The 16,582-nt window shown below is 43.1% G+C and overlaps 1 protein-coding gene across 1 annotated transcript in view; it reads left to right on the forward strand.

The window, feature by feature from the left end:
• agbl4 (AGBL carboxypeptidase 4) overlaps window positions 1-16,582 on the forward strand; it is a 156,549-nt gene that overhangs the window by 103,777 nt on the left and 36,190 nt on the right. Inside the window, 1 exon segment of the mRNA XM_072274547.1 lies at window positions 1,285-1,329. Coding sequence (XP_072130648.1) covers window positions 1,285-1,329 — 45 coding nt within the window.

The following is a 16,582-nucleotide window of genomic DNA, read 5'->3' on the forward strand; positions in this document are numbered from 1 at the left end:
ATTTTGGACCCAGAGACTCTATGAGGAAATAAGATGGTTATGCATGACATTCTTACAGAATGTCTACAAGGTGAAGGAAATCAATTGGACCCTTAAATGGGCTGACGCAAAAACCAGAAAACCTAACAATGAGGAGGAACCTGTTGCTACTATGTCTTCCTTATGCTTCCATGGTTTTGGAAGGATTGCCAGGATCCTGAAGCAGTACTAGATTAGTATCATCCACAAACCCTTAAGGAAGCTCGGATCTCAGTTTATGTAGGTCAAGGATGACCTGTGACTCAGGATGGCTGTCATTTACAGGATTCCCTGTGAATGTGGAGCGGCGTATATTGGCCAGATGGCATGCACAGTGGAAACCCGCATCAAGGAGCATGGAGGTGTATCCATTTGGGTTACCTGGAGAAATCGGTGGTAGAAGAACACTGGATTTGCAATAGCCATAGGCTTGACATTGATGACACAAAACTATTGGCAGTGCCAATACAACACTACTTTGCAGTGCCAATAGATTTTGGGGCCACCTGGTGAAGGAAGCCATTGAAATAAAACTAGAGGAAAAGAATTTTAACGAAGACGAAGGTAAGAACTGGAATTCAATTGTAAACAAGGTGGGACAGCAGAAACTTAATAGGATGAGGACTAACGAATCGGGAGGGACAGACACTTGGGGTATAAATGATGAAGATGGTAGAGTTTGTCATTGAAACGTTGGTTAAAATTGATACCTGTACCCAACTGGAAGCTCGAGAGAAGTTAATTTGTCATATACGCCGGGAAAACAATAAATCCTTTTTCTAACACATCGTTACTTGGGACTCTCCAGCAATGGATTCAGCCCAACATGAGCGCAGGTGACCAGCTCTCCAACGTCACTCCCGGTTCCAGGGTGAACTGCCTGCATTGTACACTGGGAACTGAAGTTCTTCTTTATGTAAGCACATAGTAGCACGTTTAGTTTACTATCTTCACAACTAACGAAAACTTAATATTAATGTAGGCTAATAATTTATGATTTTGGGCAGGGTGAGATGGATTGGAATCTCATCAGCGTGCATATTTTTAATCATGAATTTTCAATAATTAATGGAAATAAATGTAGAACCATTTTAATGTATTAATAGTCATTATTAAATGCGATGCAAAAACAAAATTTTTAGAAATTATAAAAAATCAATGTTACATGAATGTTGATTTATATTATGTATCTTTTCTAGGTATCTGCTTTATAACATGAATATTTCACAAATTAAGCATAATCTATTTATAAAGGGAAGAGATTAGTATCTCTTCTGTGAGGGAGTGAAAGGATATTTTATTTAACATAATGTTTTGATATGGAGAACCATTGCCAGTACTATTCATGTGAACTATCACGATTATTCTCCTCATGAATCTATTGATTGTAAGCTTTGGAGCAATAACTCAAACAGTAAAATGTTGCAAGTAATTCATATTGACTTTCTTTTTTTCATCATCTATTCTTAACAGTGCTTTTGGTCATATATTTGAAAATCATAGATTTGCAGATATAAGACTTCATTTTGACATTCAAAAGCATTCGATTGAAATCAATCAAGCTATTAAGACAGTTAAATATTTTAAAATTAATATATTTAGATATTGAAATAAACAAGTAAAGATAGAAACTTATGAACCTGTCCTCACCTCACCCTTTTTCAACTATTCCACACCCTTGATATTTGTATCAGCTCCAGGCTGGTACTAGTCCTTTTAGCTGATTCCCTCAGGAAGTAGTCACAATTTTGTTCTTCATTACTGGACTGCAGCTGGAAATTGCTAGTGAACAGTTTTTGCAAGTTCAGGAAACTCACAGTCACCCATGCATGTGTGGAAGTTCTGAATTCACTGATGGTTACCCTGTGAAGTATCAATATTGCCCAGTGTTTAAAGCAATCTTGGTATCTACAAAAGAAAGCATTAAATACTAGAAATATGCCAAAATATGCCACTTCGTTATGTTTCTATAGACACCTACTGTCCTGAAGTGTCTCTCAAAGACATTGGTTTATATCAGATTTCATATTTTTATATCAGATTGCTGAAAGTAGAGCAGTTCATGTAGTGTATATGGATTTCAGTAAGGCATGTGATAAGGTTCCCCATGCAAGGTTCATTCAGAAAGTAGGGAGGTATGGGATCCAAGGAGACCTTTCTTTTTGGATCCAGAATTGGCTTGCCCACAGAAGGCAAAGGGTGGTTGTAGATGGTTCATATTCTGCATGAGGATCGGTGACCAGTGGTGTTACGCAGGGATTTGTTCTGGAACCCCTCCTCTTTGTGACTTTTTTTATCAATGACCTGGATAGAAAAAGTAGAAGGGTGCTTAGTAAGTTTGCTGCTGACACAAAGGTTGGGGGTGTTGTGGATAGTCTGGAGGGTTGTCAGAGGTACAGCGGGACATCAGTAGGATGCAGAACTGGGCTGAGAAGTGGCAGATGGAGTTCAACCCAAATAAGTGTGAAGTGGTTCATTTTGGTAGGTGAAGTTTGAAGACAGAATATAATATTAATGGTAAAACTCTTGTAGTGTGGAGAATCAGAGAGAACTTGTGGTCCATGTCCATAGGTCTCTCAAAGCTGCTGCGCAGGTTGACAATGTTGTTCAGAAGGCGTATGGCATGTTGGCATTCATCAACCCTGGGACTGAATTCAAGAGCCGTGAGGTAATGTTACAGCTAAATAAGACCTTGGTAAGACCCCACTTGGAGTATTGTGTTAAGTTCTGGTCACCTTATTACAGGAAGAATGTGGATGCTATAGAGAGAGTGCAGAGGACATTTACAAGGATGTTGCTTGGATTAGAGAACGTGCCTTATGAGAATAGGTTCAGTGAACTTGGCCTTTTCTTCTTGGAGCGACAGAGGATGAGTGGTGACCTGATAGAAGTATATAAGGTGATGAGAGGCATTGATCGTGTGTATAGCCAAAGGCTTTTTCCTAGAGCTAAAATAGCTCACATGACTTGGCATAGTTCTTGGTGCTTGGAAGTAGGTACAAAGGAGATTTCAGGGGTAAGTTTTTCACGTAGAGAGTAGTGGGTGTGTGGAATGCACTGCTGGTGATGGTGGTGGAGGCAGAAACAATAGAGTCTTTTAAGAAACTCTTAGATAAGAGCTTAGAAAAATAGAGGGTTATGCAGTAGGGTAATCCTAGGCAGTTTCTACAGTAGATTACATGGTCAGCACAATATTGTGGGCTGAAGGGCCTGTAATATGTTGCAGGTTTCTATGTTCTATCTTCTGTATTCTAGTTACTTGGTCCAAGGGAAATAAATGTTAATTTCCTCCAAGAGGACCACAACTTTGTCATTGTCTGGAGGTTAGTCTGGCCCAATGATCGGGAGAGCTCTGCTGGCTGGGGTCAGGGTCATATCTTTTGGCTATTGGAAGTGACCCCCAAGCCAAACAGATCAAAAGGTAAGGGCCAGACTAAGAGTAGTTCACCGGTCATCTAGAATTGGGGGTCCAGCTCAGGGTGGACAACCCTGACTGGTCAAACAAAACTGTTAGGGAAACAGCAATGAAGAATCCTTTGCATCTGCATGCGATGGCATTCTTGAGTCTCCACCTGGAATCTGCATGGCTGATAGCAGTGAAAACTGAGAGGAAGCTATCGGCACGATGAATGAAGCCCTTATCATCACTGAGGATGGAGGATCTTCATTGCTGTCCTAAACAGCAGCAGAGTAATCGGCAGTAAAAAGTAAGTAAATAAGTAATTTGCATTTTTGGATTTGTTTAATGACTTTTTAATTGTCCTTGAATGGTTTATGTTCTTTAATTGTTTTTAATCCTTTTGGGTCTTCAAGCAAGTGGTCCTTCATTTATTCACCCAAGGACTGATCAGCCATTGAACACCAGGCTCAAACTCCAGCCTCGCCAATGACAGGACCCCAAACACTAACCCTAAAACTCCAGTCTCAGCGTTATGTGAACCAATGCGGTCATTAGTCATCGTTCTTCCTGCACACATAGAACTCTGACCCATATGGTGCAAAAGAGGAATAGCAAAGTAGTGTTTGTGGGTCCATGGACCATTCAGAAATCTGATGGTGGAGGGGAAGAAGCTGTTCCTAAAATGTTGAGTGTGGGCCTTCAGGCTTTTGTACTAAGTTAGTAATAAGTACTGGATGGTGAGGTTTCTTGATGATGAATGCTGTTTGAGGTGAGTCCACAACCTTGTAGCCTTTTTGGATCTTGCATCTTGATGCCACACTACTAGGTGGTGATGCAACCAGTCAGAAAGCTCTTCACGATTCAATTGCAGATGTCAGGCCAGCTACAAGTGTGGAGAGGACTGCGATGCATGTCACAGTCAGCAGAGATGCGCACAATTGAATTTGCCCTCAAGCATAATTTTCTTGACCAGTATCCAGCATGAGGGTGAATGAGGACAGTGGCAGCTGGCCTGCTTTGTGGGATCTGACAGATCCTGGCTAGCAGCAAGCAAGTGATGGTTTGAATCAATGGAAAGAAAAATCTGGCAGACTGAATAGTGTTCGGGTCCATCAGGTTGTCTTTACCCTACAGTCTTTGAGAGGCCATTCTTTTGGGTGTGCCAGTGTTTAGCATGGCTTTGGCTCATCAGCCTTGGGAGAGGTAAAGTATTTGCTAAGTTTCTGTCTTTCTGTTTTTGTCATTCCTTGTCTGTTAGAAGACAGTAGATCATTGAGAATGGCTCCAGGGGCAGTATTTTATACTCTGTGTGGGATGTGGGAAGTCTGGGAGACATTCAGTCTCCCAGATAAGCACATCTACTCTAGGTGCATCGAGCTGCAGCTCCTGAGGGCACGTATTAAGGAACTGGAGCTGCAGCTCGATGACCTTCAACTCATACAGGAGAATGAGGAGGTGATAGATGGGAGCTACAGATAGGTAGTCACCACTAGCTTGCAGGAGAAAGGTAAATGGGTGACTGTCAGGAGGAGAAATGCACAGCCAATCCAGAGTACACCTGTAGCTGTTCCCCTCAATAATAGTTATACAACTTTAGATACCTTTGAGGGGGAAAACCTGCCGAGGAGTGTCATAGTGACTGGATCTCTGGCACTGAGTCTGGTGCTGTGACTCAGAATAGCAGAGAGGTGAAGAGGACTGCAGTGTTGATAGGAGTTTCCAGGAACAGAAATGAGATACCATGGGCGTGCGAGGACACCTGGATGGTATGTTGCCTCCCTGGTGCAGGGATCAGGTATGTCTCGGATTGGGTCCATGGCATTCTCAAGGGCAAGGGTGAGCAGCCAGAAGTCTTGGTACATAATGGCACCAATGACATAGGTAGACAAAGTGAGGAGATCCTGGAGAGAGATTTTAGGGAGTTAGGTATAAAGCTAAGAAACAGGACCTTCAGGTTAGTAGTCTGTGGATTGCTGCCAGTGCCAAGTGCCAGTGAGGGTAAGAATAGGATGATTTGGTAGGTGAATGCATGGCTGAGGAAGTGGTGCAAGGGGCAGGTGTTCAGATTTATGGATCACAGGGACCTCTTCCCAATGCAATGGGGAAAAAAAAGTGCAGAAATTGCAGTGGTGAAAAAAACCATTGTGGGAATCATATATAGGCCTCCAAATAGTAGCCAAGATGTAGGGTTAAGATTGCAAAGAGAGCTGGAAAAGGCATGTAATAAGGGACTTCAATATGCAAGGGGATTGGGAAGATCAGGTTGGTGTCAGATTGCAAGAGAGGGAATTTGTTGAATGCCTACGAGATTGCTTTTTAGAGAAGCTTGTGCTTGACCCTAGTCAGAGAAAATCTATCTTAGATTGGGTGTTGTGTCATAACCCAGATCTTAGTGAGAGCTTAATATAAAGGAATGCTTCAGAGGTAGTGATTGTAATATGAATTCATACTGCAATTTGAGAGGGAGAAGCATAAGTCACATGTATCAGTATTGCAATGGAATAAAGGGAGTTACAGAGGCATGAGAGAGGAGCTTGAACAGGTGGATTGGAGGAGGATACTGGCAGGGATGACGGCAGAGCAGAGATGGCTGAAGTTTTTGGGAATAGTTCAGAATGTGCAGGATAGATATGTCCCACAGAAGAAGAAATTCTCAAAAGGCAAGTGTAGGCAACTGTGGCTGACAAAGGAAGTTGAAGACTGCATAAGAGTCAAAGAAAGGGCATATAAGGTAGTAAAAGTGAGTAGGAAGTTGGGTGATGTAGAAGCTTCTAAAATCCAACAAAAGGCAACTAAAAAAGCTATAAGAAGGGAAAAGGGGAAATATGAGGGCAGACTAGCCAATAATATAAAGCAGGATACCAAAAGTTTTTTCAGTTATATAAAGAGTAAAAGAGAGGTGAGAGTTGATATTGGACCACTGGAAAATGATGCTGGTGATGTAGTAATGGGGGACAAAGAAATGGCAGATGAGCTTAATGGGTACTTTACATCTGTCTTCACTGTAGAAGACACTAGCAGTATGACAGAGATCCATGAGTGTGGCAAACACCTTCTAAAAATCCAAGTAAATGACATCCACTGCCACTCCTTAATCCACTCTGCTTGTTAGTTCCTCGAAGAATTATAAAATATTTGTCAGGCTAGATTTCCCTTTACAGAAACCATGCTGACTTTGACTTATTGTATCATTCGTCTCCAAGTACCTTGAAACCTCATCCTTAATAATAGACTCCAATACTTTCCCATCCACTGAGGTTAGGCTAACTGGCCTATAATTTCCTTTCTTTTGCCTTCCTCCCTTCTTAAAGAGTGGAGTGACATTTGCAATCTTCCAGTCCTCTAGGACCATGCCAGAATCAAGTGATTCTTGAAAGATCATGACCAACGCAACCATTACCGCTTCAGCAACCTTCTCTCAGGATTCTGGGATGTAGTCCGTCTGGCCTAGGTATCTTATCCACCTTAAAACTTTTGAGTTTGCCTCACACATTTTCCTTTGTAACAGCAATGGCACTCACTCCTGCTTCCTGACACCCAGAGACCTCTAGCCCACTGCTAGTGTCTTCCACAGTGATGACAGATGCAAAGTACTCATTAAGTTCATCTGCCATTTCTTTGTCCCCCATTACTACCTCACCAGCACCATTCGCCAGTGGTTCAATATCAACTCTTAGCTCCCTTTTATTCTTTATATAACTGAAAAAACTTTTAGTATCCTGCTTTATAATATTGGCTATTTTGCCCTCATATTTCATCTTTTCCCTTCTTACGGCTTTTTAGTTGCCTTTTGTTGGATTTTAAAAACTCCCCAATCATCCAACTTCCCATTCGGTTTTGCCACATTATATGCCCTTTCCTTGGCTTTTATGCAGTCCTTAACTTCCCTTTTCAGCCACAGTTGTCTACCCCTGCCATTTGAGAACAACTTCTTCTGTGGGACATATCTGTCCTGTATCTTGTGAACTACTCCCAGAAACTTCTGCCATCTCTTCTCTGCCATCATTCCTGCTGGTGTCCTCCTCTAATCTACCTGAGCAAGCTCCTTTCTCATGCTTCTCTAATTCCCTTTATTCTATTGCAATATTGATACATGTGACTTATGCTTCTCCCTCTCAAATTGCAGTACAAATTCAATCATATTATGATTACTGCCTCCTAAGGGACCCTTTACATTAGCTCCCTAATAAAATCTGGGTATTACACAACACCCAATCTAAGATAGCCTTTCCCTGAGTAGGCTCAAGCATAAGCTGCTCTTAAAAAGACATCCCGTGGGCATTCAACAAATGCCCCTTGCGATCCAACACCAAACTGATTTTCCCTAACCCCTTGCATATTGAAGTCTCCCATTACATTGTGTCAGTTTCCTTATTACATGCACTTTCCAGCTCCCTTTGCAATCTCAACCCCACATCCTGGTACTATTTGGAGGCCTATATATAATTTCCATAATGTTTTTTACTCTTAGAATTTTTTAAATTCCACCCACAAGTATTCAACATTCTCTGACCCTATGTCACTTCTTTCTAAAGATGAAATTCCACCTCTTTCTAACTGAGCCACACCACTGCCTACGCCTTCCTGTTTGTCCTTTTGATAGAAAGTATATCCTTCGATGTTAAGCTTCAACTATGGCCTTCTTTCAGCCAGAACTCAGTGATGTCCACAACGTCATTCTGACTAATCTCCAATTGCTCCATTATTTGCATTATATTTGAATGCACGCGGTATATGGAATAAGGAAGATGAACTTGTCACACCGTTAAAGATTGGCATGTACTGTATGATGTTGTAGGCATCACAGAATCATGGTTGAAAGAAGATTATAGCTGGGGGCTTAATGTCCAAGAATTCACATTGTATTGAAAGGACAGGCAGGTAGGTGGAGGCGGTGGCTTTGCTCTGTTGGTAAAAAATGAAATCATATCATTAGAAAAGGGTGACATAGTGTCAGAAGGTGTTTAATCATTGTGGATAGAGCTACGAACTACAAGGGTAAAAAGACCGATGGGAGTTATTTACAGACCCCTGAACAGTAGTAAGGATGTGGTCTTCAAATTACTTTGGGAGATAGAACATGCCTTCCAAAGGGCAATGTTACAATAGTCAGGGGGAATTTCAATATACAGGTAGATTGGACAAATGAGGTTGGTGCTGGATCACAAGAGGGGGAATTTCTTGAATGCGTATGAGATGGGTTTTTAGAACAGCTTGTGGCTGAGCCCACTTGGGCATCAGCTATTCTAGATTGGATATTGTGCAATGAACCGGAATTGATTAGAGAGCTTAAGGAAAAGGACCCTTAGGGGAAGTGATCATAATATTTTCAGGACAGAGATAACGGCACAGCAGCAATGTCTGGATTTTCTGGAAGCAATTCGGAAGACATCGGATATATACATTCCAAAGAGGAAAGATGACACAGCTAAGAAAAGAAGTCAAAGACAACATAAAAGCCAAAGAGAGAGCATACAATAGAGCAAAAATTAATGGAATGTTAGATGATTGAGAAGCTTTTAAAAACCAATAGAAGGCAACTAAAAAAGTCATTATGGCAAGACAAAGCAAGTTGATTTCAAACACAAGGCAGTTCAAAGTGTTTTACATAAAACAAAATATAAAAATCAAACATCAAATTAAAGAAAATAAAATCACACTTAAAAATAAAGAAATAAAATTTACAGTGCAAGAGATTTTAATTAAAAGCTATAGTGAAAAGAAAAGTTTGAAGCCTTGGTTTAGAAGAGCTTAAAGTTGGGGCAGACTTCAGATCATCTGGAAGGTTTTTCCAAATATGTGGAGCATAGTAACTAAAAGATGCTTCACCATGTTTAGTTTTGACCCTGAGAACGGTAAGCAGACCCACCCAGACGACTGAGAGCTGGGGAAGTTTTATAATACAGCAAGAGATCGGAGGTGTACTTTGGCCCGAGACCATTCAGTGCTTCATAAACCAGTTGGAATATAATTAAGAAGATAAAGGTGGAATACAGAAGTAAGCTACCCAATAGTATTAAAGAGGATACCAAAAGCTTTTTCAGATGCATAAAATGTAAAAGAGAGGCTCGAGTGAATATCAGACAGCAAGTTAAGTCACCCGGGTTCGAAAAGAGATGACGGAAGAGATTGTGGAGTCATTAGTAATTATCTTTCCAGAAACACTAGATTCTGGAACGGTCCCAGAAGACATGGTATTACAGGAAAGATTCTAGCATGAATAAAGCAGTGGCTGATCAACAGGAGATATAGAGTGAGAATAAGGTAAGTCTTTTCTGGTTGGTTGGTGTTGACTAGTGGTGATAGGAGTGTGGGTTATGGCAGATTCTTTTACCTTGTATGTCAATGATTTGGATGACAGAATTGATGGCTTTTTTTTTACAAAGTTTGCAGACAATATGAAGATAGATGAAGGGACAGGTAGATTTTGAGGAAGTAGAGAGGCTACAGGAAGACTTAGACAGATTTGGAGAATGGGCAAAGAAGTGGCAGATGGAACACAATTTTAGGAAGTGTTCGGCCATGCACTTTGGTGGAAGAAATGAAAGGGTAGAGTATTTTCTAAAGAGAGAAAATGCAGAAACTGAGGTGCAAAGAGACTTGGGAATCCATGTGCAGGATTCCCTAAAGGTAATTTGCAGGCTGAATCTGTGGTGAGGAAGGCAAATGCGATGTTAGCATTCATTTCAAGAAGACTAGAATATAGTAGCAAGAATGTGATGTTGAGACTTTAGGAAGCACTAGTGAGGCCTCACTTGGAGTATTGTGAGCAGTTTTGGGCCTCTTATCTTAGAAAGGATGTGTTGAAATGGAGAGGGTTCAAGGGAAGTTCATAAAAATGATTCCAGGATTGAACGGCTTGTTAGATGAAGAGTATTTGATGGTTCTGTGTCTGTACTCACTAGAATTCAGAAGAATTAGCAGTGACCTCATTGAAACCTATCAAATTTTAAAAGGCCTCAATAGAGTGGACGTGGAGAGGATGTTCCCTATGGTGGGAGAGTCTAAGACCAGAGGACACATCGTCAGAATAGAGGGGCGCCCTTTTAGAACAGAGATAAGGAGTAATTTCTTTAACCAGAGAGTGATGAATCTGTGGAATTCTTTGCCACAGGCAGCTGTGGAGGCCAAGTCTTTAAGTATATTAAAGGCAAAGGTTAATAGATTCGCCATTGGTCAATGCATGATGGGATACGGAGAGGAGAATGGGCTGAGGGGAACAATGGATCAGCCATGAGGAAGTGGTGAAGCAGACTGAATGGACCAGGTGGCATAAATCTGCTCCTATATCTTATGGTCTTATGGCCCTATTCAGCAAAAAGATCAACTTCAGGTTTCTATTTGCCTGATAGTCTCATGGTATATAGGAGGACATTGAATGGTGCACAATAACAACCTCTCATGCAATGTCAGCAAAGTCAAAGAGTTGATTATTGACTGCAAGAGGAAGAAATCAGAGGTCCATGAGCCAGACTTCCTTTGGGGAATGGAGGAGAAGAGGGTCAGTAGATTTATATTCTTTGGCATTAACATATCAGAGGACCAACACATAAGTATTATCACAAAGAAGTCACGACAGCACTTTTACTTTCTTGGAAGTTTGTGTAGATATGGCATGCTATCAAAAACTTTGGGTAACTTCTATAGTGGAGAGTATCCTAACTGTTTGCATCATGACCTGGTATGGAAGCACAATGCCCAGAAACAGAAAAGGCTGTAGAACATGGTGGATTAGGCTCAGTCCTTCAAAGGCAAAACTCTCCCCACCACTGAGTAAACTTACTTGGAGCTCTGCCACAAGAAAGCAGCATCAATCACATTAGAGTCCTCCACCATTTAGGCCATGCCCCCTTTTCTCTACTGCCATTGGTCAGGAGGTATAAAAGCCAAGGGTCCCACACCAGCAGGTTCAGGAGCTGTTATTACCCTACAACCATTAGGCTCGTAAACTGGCATGGATAACTTCATCCACTGATTCTACGACCTACAGAATCACTTTCAAGAACTTTTTACAATGCATTTTCTCAGTATTATTTTTATTTGCACAGTGTTTTCTTCTATTGATTGTTTTCAGTTTTTATGTATGTATAGATATGCGTAAAATCCAATTTTATTTCTTTTTCCCTGTAAATGCCTGCAAGAAAACGGATCTCAGGGTAATACATTTACGTAATTTGATTATAAATTTACTTTGAATTTTGAAGTTTGATATATTGTACAATATTGCTGTGTTAGTTACATTCTCAAGGGCAATTAAATATTAGGTTTGACTGTGACATCTACTAACTTGCTAAGAAGTTTCTTTGTGCTGAATTTTCTGAGTTTGCTATCAGGAACAGAGCACGAGCAATAATTGTACTTCTCAGCTTGTATCTTGAAGTTGTGCAAGGTCTGAAGTGAATCATGTGAATATTTAATTGATGACTCATTAGCTTCCCGATATCCAGTGATATTAACCTGCTCTTTGGTGGTTTAGTTTGTGACAATTTAAAGATTATAGCAAACTATATTAAACCAAACTAAAGATATAGAGATGGAAATTCCTTAATAATATTTCCTCAAGAGTTAAATTCAAAAGATAAATGTGACTCATTTGTGGTGACACATAAGGAATGTACATTAAAAAACTGTTTAAAATAGAGACTACTTGCATATACTGGTGATCCATCTCAATGGATGAAAAAGGATAATCTGCTTATGATTTCAAGACATTACAGTTATGTAATTTGCAAGCATGTTATAGAAAGGCAATGTATAATATATTTACACTATTAAGGAATCTTAATTCTGCATTTGGTGATATTAATTTTATGATCATTGATTCTGTTTATGGCAATTTTGAATTTTATTGAATTTTGAAATGATTTAACATTATATGCCAGTCAGTGGTGAATTGTACATTTTTATACAAGAAGAAACAATTTTCAATTTGTTAAATTAATTTGCATATCTATTAATTCTCTCATTTATTTAAAGTTTCCTTTTGTGCAATTATAGTATCCAGTAAAATGTTTAACCTGAAGAAAGTCATTCCAATTTATAGTTATTCCACTTATCTGTCCTTCTTGAAACTAAAAGTGCTTTGTATATATTGAATTAATGTAGAAAGTGTTTTAATAAACTTTACACTAAGTGGATTGACCTTAATGTATGGAGGGGACGACTGAACAAATCTTATTCAGAGAGATTTTTTTAAAAGTATATGGCAGTGAAGTAACTTGTGATGCAATCTTTAGAAAATAAGTTAAAATGGCTGTAACAAAAGGAGAAGTTTGCTTAGGTTATACTGGGATCGGTTAAATTTAAGAACTTCAACATTAATCTTACCAAATGAAGCCTCTTATAGCCATAGCATCACAGATTTGTACAGCACGAACAGCCACTTTGACCCATCTTGTCATGCCAACTAACCAAGATACAATTCTGAGCTAACCCCACTAGTCTGCATTTGACCCAGATCCCTCTAAACCCTTCCTATCCATGTACCTGTCCAAATATTGTAACTGTACCTACCTTGACCACTTCCTTTGGCATTTTGCTCTATACATCCATCAATCTCTGTATAATAAAAATATCCCTCAGATTCTCTTTCTACTCTCAACTTAAACTTCTTCTCTCTATATTAGACTCTCCTATACTAGGCCCGCGATTATTTATCCCCTCATAATTTTATAAACCTTTATAAAATCAGCTCTCATCTTCCTATACTCCAGGAGAAACAGCACAACTTATCCAATCTTTCACTACAACTCAAGCTGTCCAGTCCTGTTGTAACTGGGTTAACTGTCTGGACACGCCCCTCTGCTGACTGCCCCTGTGGATCCTCCCACAGATTTATGAATAAATGTGTTTCGCCTTGCCCCTCCCCCTCACTCCAGGGGCAGACACTCAGCATGGAGGTCGTATTGTACAGTGAATAAAAGCCTTTCAGTATTTTACCCAACTTCAGTCTTTTGGGGTTATTGAAGGTGCTTCAATTTTATTCGCCGTAAATTTTAAAGCAGGGAACACCCTCTGAGACACAACAAGTTAGACCTCGATCCGCAAACACCTGAAGCTGGAAACGCTTTCGAACTCTGGCTGGCCTGCTTCGAAGCGTACCTAGAGGAGATTAAAGTGACCGACCCCGTAGCGAAGCGCAGAGTTCTACTCTCCAGGGTCAGTCCACGGGTCTACTCACTGATCAGAGACCAGCCGAGCTACGACAGCGTGATGAGTGCACTCAAAGGACAATACCTGCGGCCGATAAACAGCATCTATGCTCGGCACCGCTTAGTAACACGGCAACAACGGCCCGGGAAATCAAGTGCTGAGTTTGTCTGAGCCCTACGGACACTTGTGCAAGCCTGCAATTGCCAGGAGCTGACGGCGGCGCAGCATGCAGAGCTCCTAGTGAGAGACGCCTTCGTCACGGGGACCAGGTCAGTGTATGTGCGCCAGTGGCTGTTGGAAAAAGCCGATCTTACCTTACGTTGGGCGATCGAGCTGGCCAATACGCTGGAGACCGCTCTGCATGACTCTGAGCCTCTCCAGGCACGCGATCCCCCGATGGCCTTGTGGGCGCTGCAGACCCCGCAAAATGCTACTTCTACGGACTCGAGAAGCACCCCCGGAAACACTGTGCGGCCCGACAAGCTACGTGCTCCAGCAGTGGAAAGAAGGGCCACTTCGTCAAGGTCTGTAAGTCCAAACCACGAGCAGGATCGAGCAGCGGTGCATGCGAAACATGGGGGTTGCCATCTTGCCTGCCGCCATCTTCCCTGCATGCCGCCACCATGTGCGAGACATGGGGGCGGCCATCTTGGTCGGCGCCACCTCCCACCGCCTACGACCAACGGGTGCTCACGGGGCACCCCACCGCGCCGGACCAAGACAGTGACTCAACTCTGGCTTCAGTGACCCTCGACCAAAGCGCTCCCACCAGCTTGCAAGGTCAATGATGGACATGCTGGTGGAGGGGCGCAGGACAAGCTGCCTGTTAGACACAGGCAGCATGAAGAGTTTTATCCACCCGGACATGGTGCAGCATTGTGGACTCGCAATACGGCCGGTAAGTCAGAGGGTCACCATGGCTTCCGGGTTGCATACAACAGACATCCGGGGGGGTTGTGTAGCGACACTAGTGGTGCAACAACTGTGTGCCCCTGTGCTATTGGGGCTCAACTTCCAGAGCCACCTGAAAAGCGTGACAATGAAGTATGATGGGTCCCTCCCACCAATTACTGTCGTAAATCCCCAGTTTTGCAGAGATATGTCACATACCCCGCTACTGACCACACACACACACACACACCGACCCGCACATCCCACCCAACACCATGCCAACTGCCACACTACCGACGCCACTTGCCCTCCACCCTCAGGATCCCTCCCCTACTGCTGTTCGCCAACCTGACCCCCGACTGTAAACCTGTGGCAACTAAAAGCAGGAGGTACAGCGCGGGGGACAGAGCTTTCATTAAGTCGGAGGTGCAGCGGCTGCTCAGGGAGGGGGTCATTGAGGCTAGCACAAGTCCTTGGAGGGCTCAGGTGGTGGTTGTTCGGAACGGGGAGAAGAATAGGATGGTCGTGGACTACAGCCAGACCATCAATAGGTTCACGCAGCTCGATGCGTACCCTCTACCCCGCATCGCGGATATGGTCAAGCAGGTAGCACAGTACAAGGTGTACTCGACCATAGACCTAAAATCCGCTTACCATCAGCTCCCCATCCGCCAGGAGAACCGCCCTTACACCGCCTTCGAGGCGGACGGCAAGCTTTATCAATTCCTGCGCGTCCCCTTCGGTGTCACGAATGGTGAATCTGTCTTCCAGAGGGCAACGGACCGGATGGTGGACCAGTGCCAACTGAAGGCCACGTTCCCATATCTGTATAACATCACCATCTGCGGTCACAACCAGCAGGATCACGACAACAACCTCCAAAAATTTCTCCAAGCAGTCAAAGCTTTCAATCTCACCTATAACAAGGACAAGTGTGTATTCGGGACCACCCGACTTGCTATCCTTGGGTGTCTTGTGGAAAATGGAGTCATTGGCCCTGACCCTGACCATATGCACCCCCTGTTGGAACTCCCTCTTCCCAACACCCTCAGAGCCCTCAAAAGGTGCCTGGGCTTCTTTTCGTATTGTGCCCAATGGGTCTCTAACTACGCAGACAAGGCTCGCCCCCTGGTCGAGTCCATCATATTCCCCCTCTCAGCCGAGGCCCGTGCGGCCTTCAGCCGCATAAAAGGGGACATTACCAAAGCAGCAATGCATGCGGTAGATGAGGCCATTCCCTTCCAAGTAGAGAGTGACGCCTCCGACTTTGCACTGGCTGCGACCCTCAACCAGGCGGGAAGACCAGTGGCATTCTTCTCCCGTACCCTTCAAGGCCCTGAAATTCGGCACTCCGCGGTGGAGGAAGAGGCCCAGACCATAGTGGAAGCTATCAGGCACTGGAGGCACTATCTCGCTGGCAAAAGGTTCACCCCGCTAACTGACCAGCACTCAGTCGCATTCATGTTTAATAACCAACAGCGGGGAAAAATCAAAAATGATAAAATTCTGAGGTGGAGAATCGAACTCTCCACCTACAACTATGACATGATGTACAGGCCTGGGAAGCCCAATGAGCCGTCCGATGCCCTATCCCGGGGAACGTGTGCCAGTGCGCAGATCGACTAGCTATACGCCCTACATGTAGATCTTTGCCACCCGGGGGTCACCCGGCTTTTCCACTTCGTGAAAGCCCGGAACCTGCCTTACTCCCTTGAGGAGATCAGGACGATGACCAGGGACTGCCAAGTCTGTGCAGAGTGCAAACCGCACTTCTACCAACCGGAAAAGGCACAACTCATCAAGGCCACCCACCCCTTTGAGCGACTGAGTATTGACTTTAAGGGCCCCCTTCCCTCCACCGACTGCAATGTGTACTTTCTTAACGTTATCAATGAGTACTCGCGGTTCCCCTTCGCCATCCCCTGCCCCGACACCACTACCACGTCAGCTATAAAAGCCCTGCGCAAGCTCTTCAATCTGTTCGGATACCCATGCTATATCCACAGTGACAGAGGGTCCTCGTTTATGAGTGACGAGCTGCGCCAATACCTACTGGCTAGGGGAATTGCAACTAGTAGGACCACGAGCTATAATTCCCGGAGGAATGGACAGGTGGAGAAG

The sequence above is a fragment of the Mobula birostris genome, chromosome 12 (assembly GCF_030028105.1).
Source record: "Mobula birostris isolate sMobBir1 chromosome 12, sMobBir1.hap1, whole genome shotgun sequence".
Classification (NCBI taxonomy): Eukaryota; Metazoa; Chordata; class Chondrichthyes; order Myliobatiformes; family Myliobatidae; genus Mobula; species Mobula birostris.